Source organism: Schistocerca gregaria, chromosome 11, assembly GCF_023897955.1.
Source record: "Schistocerca gregaria isolate iqSchGreg1 chromosome 11, iqSchGreg1.2, whole genome shotgun sequence".
Lineage (NCBI taxonomy): Eukaryota > Metazoa > Arthropoda > Insecta > Orthoptera > Acrididae > Schistocerca > Schistocerca gregaria.
Window position 1 is genome coordinate 145,141,848 of NC_064930.1, and position 14,315 is coordinate 145,156,162.

Here is a 14,315-nt window from a genome sequence, read left to right on the forward strand (position 1 = left end):
TCTAAGTTGTGGGTAGCAGTAGTTATCAGTAATGCACAAACCAGTAGTCATAGAAAGCAAGATTGTACCTCACTCATAATAACAACAGTTACAATCAGGATCATCACATGACTCAGTACTGAGATGAGATGTTACTGCAGGAAGCACTGAACTAAAGCTGGATATGGAAAGGTTTCTGACTAAACAAACCTAAAATTAATACCACAGTTGCACTGTTTATACTCCCTTTTATAGAACTGTATCAGATTTCTTTACTAGTTGTAATTTGTAATGTGTAGTCCGTAAAAAGCATGCTAAGGACAGCTGAAGCTGCAATTTAGTGTTAAGTGCACTATTCCCCGCATTTCACACTTACGTACAGATTCATACATATAAATTCATCATTTCCTAAGACTTTTGCTTACTTAATCAAAAACAGTCCATTCGCTGTGCAAAATAATCCTCTCGACATATCGAGATTTTGCTTTGTGTCTTTAGCTGTAAAGTGCTATGTACTGTGTGCCAGTTATAAGCATAAAAATACAATAATGCAGCATTTGCGGACTACACCGGTTATTGTCTTTCTCTTCATATTTGTCTCGTGTAATCGATTGTTCACAGGTGTGAGCAAATGGTAATGGACAGTGCTGAATTTTCTGAGAATGCTCATTTGCTTTTATTCATTTCCATTCATTACAGTGTAAACCAGGGTTAAGGAGTAACTCAGATGGACATAATGCGCTCTAACAACTGACCAGATAGGAGTACCAGCTGTCCCGGAGAATTTCAGTGACGAAGTCTTCTCTGGACATCGGCGAGTCCTGGCATCACGTTACGACCTTTTGACAAGTTTCCCGAGCCGTATCGGATGAAGTGTCGGGTTCGTGTCCGGTCTGTTCATATATAGCGGTTAGACTGTGTGGTGTCGCAAGGCTTAGGCCTGTCCCGCCCCTCATTAAATCGACCAAGACTTATACGAATAATTGTAAGAACAGTTATTATTATTATGTTCTTTAAGTTTGATTTTGGGTTTTCGGAAATACTGTGGGAAGAAAGTTTATTAATGTTGCAGATAATGTGGAAGACATCGCCTGACGATCACTACGAAAGTTCAACGTAGCGGCAAATGGGCGAGGAATAAAACGAATGCCGCAAACTACCGCGAGCCGCGGAAGAGCCCGGGCTGCGAGGGCGTCGAGCTTCCTAGGTCGTTGTCGGACGACGTCAAAGGAAGAGATATTCTGCTTTCTCTTTGTAAACTGATCGATCGAGTCTCGAAAGGTTCACATAAAACGTATAGGCGGGTGACACATTAGGTGGGACTCGAGGCCTGCAATACTTCCACAGTTATTAAAAAGGGGTCAAACGTAAAACCAATAGTTCATCATTCATATAGATAAAAAGTAGTAAAGATATAGGAAAGGAAGAGTTGCGACATCAGAACGAAAAGTGATACATCGCTCAGTGACAAAGGAGGGCGTAAACCGCGGGCGTTACATGGTGAAAACAAATCAGCTGATAAAATGGTAAGTCTGTAATTAAGCATAAAGCCACATAACACTGCAACTGCAGACTCCTGCGCGGAGAGCTGATGGATCGAGCCCTGGTGCCGCCTTCCTGTGCTGCCTGCTGCCTGCTGCTCCTGCCGGTTTCACACGAGAGTGTACCCGACTTATTTTTGCCGACACCTCATCCCGTGCGGAGCTGTCGTAAACTACTGTTCGGTTAATGAGATCGTGACATGTCCATCTTTCCACTGTCTCTTTCGCGAGTAAATCCTCCAACAGTGTCGGCGCGACACGGGACCTTATTCCGTCCGAGGCTGCGGTGACACCGACGAAAGGCACACAGTAGTGGCAGGCCGTGCCTACGGTTTCTGGGATTTGACCCGTTGGAGAGGCAGTGGAAGTGCAAGCATGGGACATTCTTGGCAACCTTGGTGGCAATCCCCAACTGAAATCTACACAGAATGTGGCATTAACAAAAATGCGTAGGGAACGTGCCAACGAGAAAGTGGTGAATGCAGTGGGTAGAATGGGGCAGGCAGCATTGGCCAGTCAGAGCCCTCTGCGGCGTCGGCCGTGAAACCTCTTCCGGAGACATGTGTTTGGCCCACCTGTTAAGCCCTCGAGAAGTGAGTTTACGTTCAGGCATTTGTAAAGGTGTGAACCTGACACGTCACCCTGTAGTGCCTAATAAAAAGGAAAAAGAGAAGAAAGAAAAAGAAAAGGTTGAAAATGTGGGTAGAAATGGCGAATAAAAATGGGTTTTAAAATTGTTAATGACCGTGAAAAAGGGAAAGAATGAAATGCAAATCAGACTTCGTATTACAGAAAAGCTATCGGACTTCGTGATTTGGAAAAGCTATTGTTGGGGTGGTCCTTGAGGCGTTTCTGAGCAATAGTCAAACCAATTTCTACAAAAAAAAAAAAAAAAAAAAATTATTTGAAAGAGAACAGATGACAACAAAATGTGATTAACAGGGGGAAATCCATAGATAACAGTACATTTGTTACCAAGTTAATATGTCTTCTCTCGTGCGGTGTTCAGGTCTTGTTCGCCAACAGTCTCCTGCTTCATTTCTGCCTGAAAAAGTTGTAGATGCTCTAAAATCTTGCAGTAAATTTCATCGTCCAGGAATGACTAATGTCTACAAATTAAAACCATCTTGATCTTGAATGCAATATATTTTATGGCTGCATCCATCCTCTAAATTTCATACAAGCTTCCACAATACTGTAAGTCTGCACACCAATAAGTTTTTACATCTGAAACATACCGAGACTAGCGAATAAGTGAAGTTAAGCTTTCGCTCTCAAGAGACAATAGCGTGTAGAAAGAAAAAAGAGTTACAATTTTTGTGCCTTCATTTTCGTATAAATATTTTCTCTGCCATCGAGTGCTCATACAGCTGCAGCGGTATAATTTATATCTGAGGGAATGAGTGTAGCGCGGCGAAATTCAAAGTCCCGCTACAACCTGAAGTACTAGGTAGGAAGAGTAGGTAACTCGGTGAGACGTAGCGAAGTCACAAATCACCCGATAACCCGAGGAGATTCCATCTACCTGTGAGATTACGTTCCGCAGAGGCGAAGGTCTTCAGGTGTGCTCGGACGACTCGCCTGCCAAACAGTTCCCGTATTTGTCTGTTGCAGACCCGCAGTACGGAGACGTGTCGGAGAACGGCAGATTTCACCACCGGCGTGAGGAGCACCCGTTCCTCAGGACCCCGGCGACGTCGGTAACCGTCCGCCGATATCACACGCGCTGCAGCCTACGCCGGCACCTGCAGCGACGTCACACCGGCCTGTCGGAGCGTCTGCAGCTGCCGGAGACTGCCACCGGGTGAGAGTTGGGGCCCTCGGAGCTCCGAGCTCCTGCTGCCGCCACTGCCACCACTGGAGGCAAAGGGGACTCCCTCGTGCAGCTCAGTACCTTGTAGCGTGGCGTATCCTCGGAAACCTTAGATATCGCGTCACATTCTTATTAATATGAGATTCGTTGCAATTGTTTACACATTGTCATCCCAAAAAATTTATTGGTGTGATGGTGGTTTTAATACTTCAAATGTTCAAGTTGGCCCCTCCTTTTGAGTACAATGCACAAATCATTTGTACAGCCGTGTGAAACCCTCAGAAAATTTCTTCTTTCAGGTGTTCAACTTGCGTGTCACATTGGCTCGAATGTCAGGTACATCGTCAAAGTTTTGTTGCTTTGTGTGAATCTCTGCACTTTGTCATCTTGTGGTAGGTTTTTGTTGAAAACGTGAAGTTTTGTCACGTCGTGACTTTTCCTAGAAAAGAATTTTGTATGTTCTGCAGTTTGGTCGAGTTGTGGCTGGGTTTCACACACTATTGTTCTAGTGTGCAAGTCAGAGTACAAAGGACAAGCTTCACACAAAATTCTCTCTTCTACGAAACAGTCTCGAGAATGTCTTCGATACTCGATCTACTGGCGTTACTCCGTTACATTGTGTTACGATGTCGACACAATAGTCACGTGTGTGCAACTGATGACTGTCTGCTAGAGTGGACTGTGCAACGAGGCAGCTTATGGGGCTAATAAGGATGATATAACAATTCCCTCTTTGCCACATGTATGTTAAAAAATGGAATTGTAACAAAATATTTACCACTAATGTCTGGAGTTGCAATTGGTTGGTAGAATGCTTGCGTATTGATAATTCCTCACTTTTATCGGTACAGATACCTTTCCAGTTTAAAGTGCTTACTTGGACCTTAACATAACTTGTCACGTTTAATGCTGCTTTGACAGAATGTGTATATCTGCTTTCTCACAACAAATTTAAATTTCCAGTAATCTTGCCTGCAGCTTTTATAAAACACATGAATTGGACCATAGATTAAATTCCTAACCAGTTAAATGACAATGTTGACACATATTTGGCTTGGAAGTTTCCAATGTATTCACTAAATGAACCGACACAGACTGTATATCACAGAAACCGTCCATTAACTAAACTTAGCTAGCACATTTTTTGACAGTCCACATTTACATAATGAAGTGCCAAAGAAACTGGTATAGGCATGCGTATTCAAATACAGAGATATGTAAACAGGCAGGATACAGTGGTGCGGTCGGTAAATCGTATATCGGACAACAAGTATCTGGCGCAGTTGTAAGATGGGTTATTGCTGCTACAGTGGCAGGTTATCGAGATTTGAGTGAGTTCGGATGTGGTGTTATAGTCAGCACTCGGGAGCGATGGGCACAGCATCTCCGAGGTAGCGACGAAGTGGAGATTTTCCCTTACGACCATTCCACGAGTGTATCACGAATATCAGGTATCCGGTACATCGTCATATTTCCGACATTGATGCCGCTGCTGGAAAAAGATCCTGTAAGAATGTAAGTGACGACGACTGAAGAGAATTGTTCAGTGTGACATAAATGCAACCCTTCTCCAAACTGCAGCAGATTCCAGTGCTGGGCCATCAACAATTGTCAGTGTGAAAATCATTCCACGAAACATCACCGATACCGGTTTTCGGAGCCAAAGGCCCACTCGTGTACCCTCGACGACTGCACGACACGAAGCTTTATGCCTCGCCTGGGCCTGTCAACACCGACATTGGACTGTTGATGAGTGGGAACATGTCGCCCGGTCAGACGAGTCTCGTTTCAAATCGTATCGAGGGGGTGGACGTGTACCGGTATGGAGACAACCTCTCGAATCCGTGGAGCCTGTATATCAGCAGGGGACTGTTCAAGCTGGTGTGGGGTGTGTGCAGTTGGAGTGATACGGGACCCGTGACATGTCTAGATAAAACTCTGACAGGTGACACATAAGTAAGTATTGTGTCTGATCACCTGCACCCATTCATGTCCGCTGTGCATTCTGATGGACTTGGGCAATTCCAGCAGACAGTGAAATGCCCCACACGTCCAGAATTGCTACAGAGTGTCTCTTCTGAGTTTAAACACTTCCGCTGGCTACCAAACTGCCAAGACATGAACATTATTGATCATATGTGGGATGTATTGTAGCGTGCTGTTCAGAAGAGATCTCCAACCCTTCGTACTCTTACAGATTTATGGACAGCCCTGCAGAATTCGCGGTATCAGTTCCCTCCAGCACTACTTAACTGCACAGTTGTACCAGCTTCTTTGGCTCTTCAGTACACTCCCATAATTATCCCAGCTTCAACCTATGGTAACATACTGTCCCCACACCCTCCACGCAACAGTACCACCCCCTCTGTCCTATCATCTCCTCCCACACTCGTCTCCCACCTTGTGTATTTACAGCTCTCTGCCAAGGCATCCATCCAATCCTTCTTGTTCCTTTTCCCCCACCTCCCTGCCCCACAACCACGTCACTGTGTGCCCATCAGCAGTCTGGTTCCTGCACACTGAACTGGGCAGCGTTCATCTCTGTCCCCACCCATATATTACTGTCCCTTCCCCTTCCCCACCCCTCCAAATTGCTGCTTGCATCCCACATGATGTCGGTCTCTTCTTCTTTTTTTTGTGTGTGTGTGTGTGTGTGTGTGTGTGTGTGTGTGTGTGTGTGTGTGTGTCTGTCTTTATTGACGAAGGCTGTGGCCAAAAGGTACATGTGAGTGTCTTTTAATCATGTCTGTCCACAATTTGATGTGTCTTCTTTACGATAAGTAGCAATCTATCTTTTTCCTACATTGTTGATATTCCTACCTGGAGTTTGCAGTTTTTTATTTTTGATGTAATAAATACAAGTTTGTGTTATGTTTCAGAGGTTAGTAATATTTGGCATGTTTTTATTTTTTTTCATTTTGATTAAAGTCCTTGTTCTCACAGCCCAAATTTGTGCCCCCAGTAGACACACAGAAAGTGTCACCATGGTATGTCCAACATTTCATCATCCTTTCCAGGCCATATAATCATGATATACGTGATTTTACATATGACCCCCATTATAAAATTGACTAGACAGAACCATGTATACCGTATTTACTCGAATCTAAGCCGCACTCGAATCAAAGCCGCACCTGAAAAATGAGACTCAAAGTCAGGATAAAAGATATTTCCCGACTCTAAGCTGCACCTGAAATTTAAGACTCTAAATTCAAGGGGAGAGAAAAGTTTTAGACCACACATCCAAGTCAAAGCAAAGTTGGTCCATTGTAATATGAGACACAATATCGGTCGAATGGATGAAGATACAGCTACATTGGTTTGGTTAGAGTCATAATCTTAACAGTTAAGCTTTACCAAGTAGCCACTGCTATGTGTCAGGTGCTCCGTCCATATTGATACGGGAACCATCCTTTTTCAGGTGCTTCGTCTGGTTTGCATCGAATGCTTATTTTGACTTGATCTTATAAGTGCTATTCTCTTTGTTATAGGTGTTTGTGTCACTCTAAGCTGAAAATGCATTACTGTACTGCGTCATGCATCGTTTGTCACTTTCTGATAATGACTGTTTATGACCTGTCGCCGCTCGCAGCACGGCTTGCTTTCGTGCGCACTACCACCACTTACAATTAAAAAAAGAGAGGAATTGTCTCGCTAGCGAAACAATGGCAAGAGACTGCTATTTGTTGTTACTTACATTGCTGCTTTCTTTGATAATGATCAACGAGAACCAAATAATAGACTGTGTATGATAGGTGATGTTCTGAATGAGAGTTTAGTGAAAATTTTTCTCCGTTCGAAAATCTTTGCAGACGCCTCTTTAGTACATTAAATTCTGCTCAGAAATTAGAGTCATCTTAGATTTAAAAATCTAGTCAATTTCCATGCTTCATTTCTGACTGTATCACTATTAGGCATAAGAATAATACGAATGTAAACATGACATGATATGTATATTGTACCGCGTTTGCCGTTGTCTCACTCTAATTTCGTAGTTTATTAGACAGACAGGATTTAAATGAAATAGCAGCAAACACAAAATAATACATGGCATAATGTCTACGTTTTCTTTTAATTTATTTACTGATGCAGAGGTTTTGGTGCCAGTATTTATCTTTGTGCCTGCAAAGCATGCATCTGTAGTAGTGCATATATTCGACAGCAGAAGTTAGTTGTGGCGGCACCTAGCAATATTTTTCAGAACTTCCGTTTACTTTACACTCAATTCTAAGCCGTAGCAGTTTTTTGGATTACAAAAACCGGAAAAAAAGTGCGGCTTAGATTTGAGTAAATACGGTATACTGGGGTTATTTGGAAAGTAAGGTATGATTTTGTATAAAGCACGAACCGTCACAACTTTTAAAAAAACTTTTTTTTATTTAATTAGTTACAGCTTGCTTCCGTTTTTATATGTGGTTAAAATATTTGTTTAAACATTTTAAAATGTTGTAAAAGTTTTTGTATCCCTTAGTTATACACGACTGCTGCCTATGCAGATAACCAGTCTTTAACTCCTTCTTTCACCTCTTTGTCTGTTGCAATGTGCTTGCTGCCAAGAGACTCCTTGAGGCAGAGGAACAAGTGAAAATCACTTGGCACCTGTTCTGGAATGTACGGTGGACGGACAGTCTGTTCCCCTTCAAAATATCTGATCATATTTTGGGCACGAATGGCAAAATGGGGGTCTAGCATTGTCAGGGAGCAACGAGACTCCAGATGTCAGAAGTCCACTTTGCTTGTGCCATATTTAACATCAAAGTTTAGTCAGGGTAGCTCAGCAAGTGGCTGCATTTATTGTTGTCCTTGCTGCATAAACTTGACTGAAAAGACTCTGTGTCTATCCCAAAACACAGTGGCCATAACGTTGCATTTAGATTGTCCAATTTCCCTAGATTTTGATTGGTGATGTCATGTGATGCCATTCCTTGACTGACATTTTGACTCTTTGAGGCCTTCTCAGAAACCCATGCCTCATCCCCTGTGACAGTTTTCTCTAAAAATTGATCATTCTTCTTATGGCACTGGTCCAAAAAGCGATAGCACAATCCCATCTTTCCATTTTTTTCTTTCTCATTAAACAGCTCGAGAAACCGTTGTGCACACAATTTGTAGAATAGCAGTTTTTAGTGACAATTTCGTTCAAAGTTATTCTATCCACATTTGGAAATTCCAGTGGCAAAATTGAAATTGTGAATTGCCAGTCCTCACGAATCGTCCACATTTGGAAATTTCAGTGGTAAAGTTGAAATCAAAATCTTTTGAGATCACTTGACAGTCAGCCTCATTGCAGTTCATCGAGAACATATTCACGTTCGTCCTTAAAAGCTGTCACCGACTTACACACTGCTGTCACTCGACATGTCGGGGCTGTGCACCATACGTATATGTCGATTTATTTCCTCTGTTGTCAGAAGTTAAATCACTAACAGTTTTTAACAGTTGGCAGGCTGCTCAGTTGCTTTAAACATTTTGAATTCAATACTGTGACAACACCAACGCAAATGGCATTGTCTGACAAACTAGGCACACTGGGAGTCTGTGCATTTTAATTGTTCGCACGACATTTGATTACCTGTGGCAATTTGGACCTTGCTTTCCTAATAACTCTTGCATAAAGTGGAAGAAGTGTTCGTTAAACACTAGGAGAAATGCTTGATGCACACTGTGCTGCCTTACAACACATTTATTCACTACTAGTTTCAATCGTGGCCCATCTTCGAAGTGGAAAAAATATCTACTGTGATAACTTCACGTGGCATACACATGCTATTTAACCAGAAAAGTGTACCCTATTGCTGACTTGAAAATGTAAGAAAAGATACTTAACGCCATAACACAACTTGACCGAGCATAGAACAACAATGAAAACATGTAACAGCAGCAATGGCACAGCGCCATTGTTCAGGCCGAGAAGACCCACTAAGTTAACACACAAGAGTTGATCAGAGCAGCTCATTTTCTTAAGTTTTCAAACCAGCAACGGCATATACTTTTCTGGTTAAACAGCATGTGTATGCCATTTGAAGATATTTTTCCTCTGTGAAGGTGGTCCATTATCAAAACTGGTGGTAAATAAGTGTATTGTAAGACAGCACAGTGTCTAGCAAGTCTAGCAATTTAGCTGGTTGGTGACAAATAATATAAGTAGCGAAAAGGCTAGCAATACAGATACATATGTGACAACTACAGTAACTAAACAAATGGCTAAAAAAATTTAGTTAACCAGTAACAAGTGAGGTAATTAATTATAAAGCTAGCAAATGTAGATGAATATATGGCTGTGGATGGTGGTTATAAGCCAGAGCAATGATAAATTACAAATTTGTTCGTAGTTCTAAGCAAAGGAGAAGACTGATATAGATATGAACAAGCAGCACAGATTTTATCATGTATGCGCGCCAATTCTTCCCGATGTATTCAGTTCCATTGTCTACTTCAGACATAATTGTACATCATATTCAGATATATACATAGTGCTAGCATGTTCTTGTAAAATGCTTAAGCTTGCCAATTCTTTTCATTTCATTACTGCAACTAGTTTCATTGTAAAATTACTATATATGGTTCACTCACAGTGGCATATGCGTGCCTAACCGTGACAGTTCGTAGCCATGGCACAAAGTTTCTGTCTGTAAGGTAATTTTTCTCCCCTCCTAAACTTCATTGCTCTCTTTGCAGTACAGACTTTCCACCACATAATTTTTTGTCTTTAATACAAAGTGAAGGTATTTATATGGTATTAAATAAAAGATGGGTAACATATTCAAGCAAATAACATAAAGCTTCCCTAAATTTGGTTTAATTACTATGTGCTTTATAGTCATTATTGTGTTAATTATCATTGAGTGCAGTGTCTGCATATATTTTGTAGGTATAATTATTTATTGAGTCAATGTTATATATTTGAGTTTCAAGATCTAACCAAAGCATAGTAAAATGTGTGTTCAGTTAGCATTTGGTGCCAGTGAATTACTAATTAAAAAAGTTTTATTAGATTATCAAAGAAAAGAGCACTGAAAGACCTGAGTCGAAACAAGGCCCCCGGAGTAGACAACATCCCATTAGAACTACTGACGGCCTTGGGAGAGCCAGTCATGACAAAACTCTACCAGCTGGTGAGCAAGATGTATGAGACAGGCGAAATACCCTCAGACTTCAAGAAGAATATAATAATTCCAATCCCAAAGAAAGCAGGTGCTGACAGATGTGAAAATTACCGAACTATCAGTTTAATAAGCCAAGGCTGCAAAATACTAACGCGAATTCTTTACAGACGAATGGAAAAACTGGTAGATGCAGACCTCGGGGAGGATCAGTTTGGATTCCGTCGAAATGTTGGAACACGTGAGGCAATACTGACCTTACGACTTATCTTAGAAGAAAGATTAAGAAAAGGCAAACCTACGTTTCTAGCATTTGTAGACTTAGAGAAAGCTTTTGACAATGTTGACTGGAATACTCTTTTTCAAATTCTAAAGGTGGCAGGGGTAAAATACAGGGAGCGAAAGGCTATTTATAATTTGTACAGAAACCAGATGGCAGTCATAAGAGTCGAGGGGCATGAAAGGGAAGCAGTGGTTGGGAAAGGAGTGAGACAGGGTTGTAGCCTCTCCCCGATGTTATTCAATCTGTATATTGAACAAGCAGTAAAGGAAACAAAAGAAAAATTTGGAGTAGGTATTAAAATTCATGGAGACGAAGTAAAAACTTTGAGGTTCGCCGATGACATTGTAATTCTGTCAGAGAAGGCAAAGGACTTGGAAGAGCAGTTGAACGGAATGGACAATGTCTTGAAAGGAGGATATAAGATGAACATTAACAAAAGCAAAACGAGGATAATGGAATGTAGTCAAATTAAATCGGGTGATGCTGAGGGAATTAGATTAGGAAATGAGACACTTAAAGTAGTAAAGGAGTTTTGCTATTTAGGAAGTAAAATAACTGATGATGGTCGAAGTAGAGAGGATATAAAATGTAGACTGGCAATGGCAAGGAAAGCGTTTCTGAAGAAGAGAAATTTGTTAACATCTAATATAGATTTATGTATCAGGAAGTCGTTTCTGAAAGTATTTGTTTGGAGTGTAGCCATGTATGGAAGTGAAACATGGACGATAACTAGTTTGGACAAGAAGAGAATAGAAGCTTTCGAAATGTGGTGCTACAGAAGAATACTGAAGATAAGGTGGATAGATCACGTAACTAATGAGGAGGTATTGAATAGGATTGGGGAGAAGAGAAGTTTGTGGCACAACTTGACTAGAAGAAGGGATCGGTTGGTAGGACATGTTTTGAGGCATCAAGGGATCACAAATTTAGCATTGGAGGGCAGCGTGGAGGGTAAAAATCGTAGAGGGAGACCGAGAGATGAGTACACTAAGCAGATTCAGAAGGATGTAGGTTGCAGTAGGTACTGGGAGATGAAGCAGCTTGCACAGGATAGAGTAGCATGGAGAGCTGCATCAAACCAGTCTCAGGACTGAAGACAACAACAACAACAACAACAACATCAAAGAAAAGAGGACATATGCCAATTTTGCTGCAATTCGTGCTCACAGTACTCCTCCCATTTAACATTGATGGTAGCGTATCAGATCCCATCCTGAATCGAGTAGCTTGCACCTTGCCTATCCTTCCCCCTCAGTAATGTGACATTGCTAATATCAGCAAACCCACTTTGCACCATAGTGCCTATCTCAGAAAACCAATAGTTAGAAACCAGTAGTTAGTTCTGACACCTAAAGAAAAGAAAAAAAATTAAGTGGCGTGGAACTATCTCATAAGTAAGCTTGGTAATCATTTAAAATAACGTATACCCCTCTCTCTCACGTTACCTTGTAAACATATTTCTTTGTCACTGTCACATCCTATAACGTAAAAGGATAGATAGAAACTGTACTTGCCAAGTGGTGGCAGAAGAACACATATATAAAAGTTATTAAAATTTTCAAACTTTCAGAGCCAGTGTCTCCTTCTTCTGGCATGAGAGTTGAAGGGGAAGAGAGAGGGGTGAAGGAAAAGGATTAGAGTTAAGTTGCCCAGAACACCAGGTCAGGGGACAGTTAGTAGAAGGGACGAGATGGGAAGACGACTGTTGGGGGGGAGGGGGGGGGGAGGGGCTGCACTGGAAGAGATTTGAAAACCTACGATCTTAGAAGTGGAAGGGTGGGTAATGCACAGACAGAGATTACTGCCAAAACTTCGTGCATGACTTAATAAGAGCAAAAAGTAAGTGTATTGTATGTGAGGCAGATTGCAAAAAATAGACAGGTCAGAAAATGAAAGATAAAAGGAAATGAATAAAGGAATAGTTACTATGAAGAAACACTGAGGCCAAAGAAATTAACATAAATTAACGCCAGGTTTGTGCCGAGAACCGAGGACGTGTGTAGTGCTAGTTCCCACATGCAGAGTTCGGAGAAGATGGTGTCTCGGGAAGAATCCAGATGGCGCGGGGAAACAGGAACCGAGGTCACTTCGGTCATGTTGCGCAGGATGGTCTGCAGCAGCATATTGTGTGTTGCCAGTATACACCCTCTGCCTCTTCCCATTCACCGTAACTAATAACTTGGTGGTAGAATGAGATTTTCACTCTGCAGCGGAGTGTGCGCTGATATGAAACTTCCTGGCAGATTAAAACTGTGTGTAAAGTTTGGAAGGTAGGAGACGAGGTACTAGCAGAAGTAAAGCTGTGAGGACGGGGCGTGAGTCATGCTTGGGTAGCTCAGTCGGTGGAGCACTTGCCCGCGAAAGGCAAAGGTCCCGAGTTCGAGTCTCGGTCGGGCACACAGTTTTAATCTGCCAGGAAGTTTCAACTTGGTGGTAGCCATGCCAATGTCTACATAACAGCTGGTATGTGACGTGTCGTTTCACAGGTGGCTTTCCCTTTTATAGTATATGTTTTGCCAGTTACAGGGCTGCTGTAGTTGGTGGTAGGAGAGTGCATAGGGCGAGTCTTACCGTAGGGACGGTTACAGAAGTAGGAGCTGTAGGGTAGAGAGACAGGTGCGGAAGGAGCGTTATTTTCAAGATTGATAGGGTGATTGAAAGCTATTCTAGGCATGGTGGGCAAAATGTCAGATAGAATGGACCTCAGGTATTAAGTAGGTCATTGATACTTTCATGAAGAATCAACAGCACCAGGATTAATCTGCTTTTAAACTAGGCACGGAGGGGTGGTGGGGTAAATTACATCCGGTGAAGGCTGAGGTCAGAACGGTGATGTGTTGCTATAAGGAGAGTAGTAGGGGAGGAAACATTATCTTTCTGTTTACGTGTCTCCTCTCAAAGATAAAGTAGTAGTTGGTAAGTATAACATTAATTAAGGTGAGCAGGAAGTATGTCATAGGTCTGGAATCAGGTAGGCTCTGGTAGATGCAGTGTTCAGCTGCAGACAGATCATGTACATTTAGGATGTTGCAATAGACACAGGTGGCATCAATGATGAATAATATGGTGTGTGATGGAATTGGTGCGGGCAGATTTCAGTCGATATAGGAAATGGTTGGTGTCTTTAATATTGGAGGGAAATCTTTGTAATATGGGTTACAAGTGCCGATCAACAAAGCCAGATATGTGTTAAGTGAGTGCTTTGAAGCCAGTAACTACGGTACCGCCAGGGTGATTGGGTTTGTGGGACGGACAGTCTCAAAAAGCTGTCATATTTAGTGGTCACCGATCTCAATTGCTCCGTTTACACCTGTAAGATGTGTCGTCTCTCCAGGATGTTGGCACGCTGACACGCGATTGAATTCGTCGTGATGTTCTCCTCGTCAGCTGCACAGAGTTGACTTGTTCGTCTCGAAACAGAGTACTCACTCTGGCACGGGTGCAACTGTCATTCGGCTGCCTTCTGAATTTGTACAGATAACACAGCTTACTGTCTGTGACCGGTCAGGTAATGTGTAACTCTGCTCGGTGGATGAAACAGTTGCGTTTTTAGTCTCTCCGTGATGTTAGGCAGAATTTTTGTGTTTTTCTTCGAC

General features: G+C 42.1%; 1 protein-coding gene across 1 annotated transcript in view; it reads left to right on the plus strand.

Moving 5' to 3' along the window:
* Positions 1–14,315, plus strand: part of LOC126295266 (uncharacterized) — a 710,311-nt gene that overhangs the window by 570,180 nt on the left and 125,816 nt on the right. Inside the window, exon 64 of the mRNA XM_049987689.1 lies at positions 3,135–3,324. Within this exon, the coding sequence (XP_049843646.1) occupies positions 3,135–3,324 (190 nt within the window). The remainder of the gene's footprint in view (positions 1–3,134; positions 3,325–14,315) is intronic.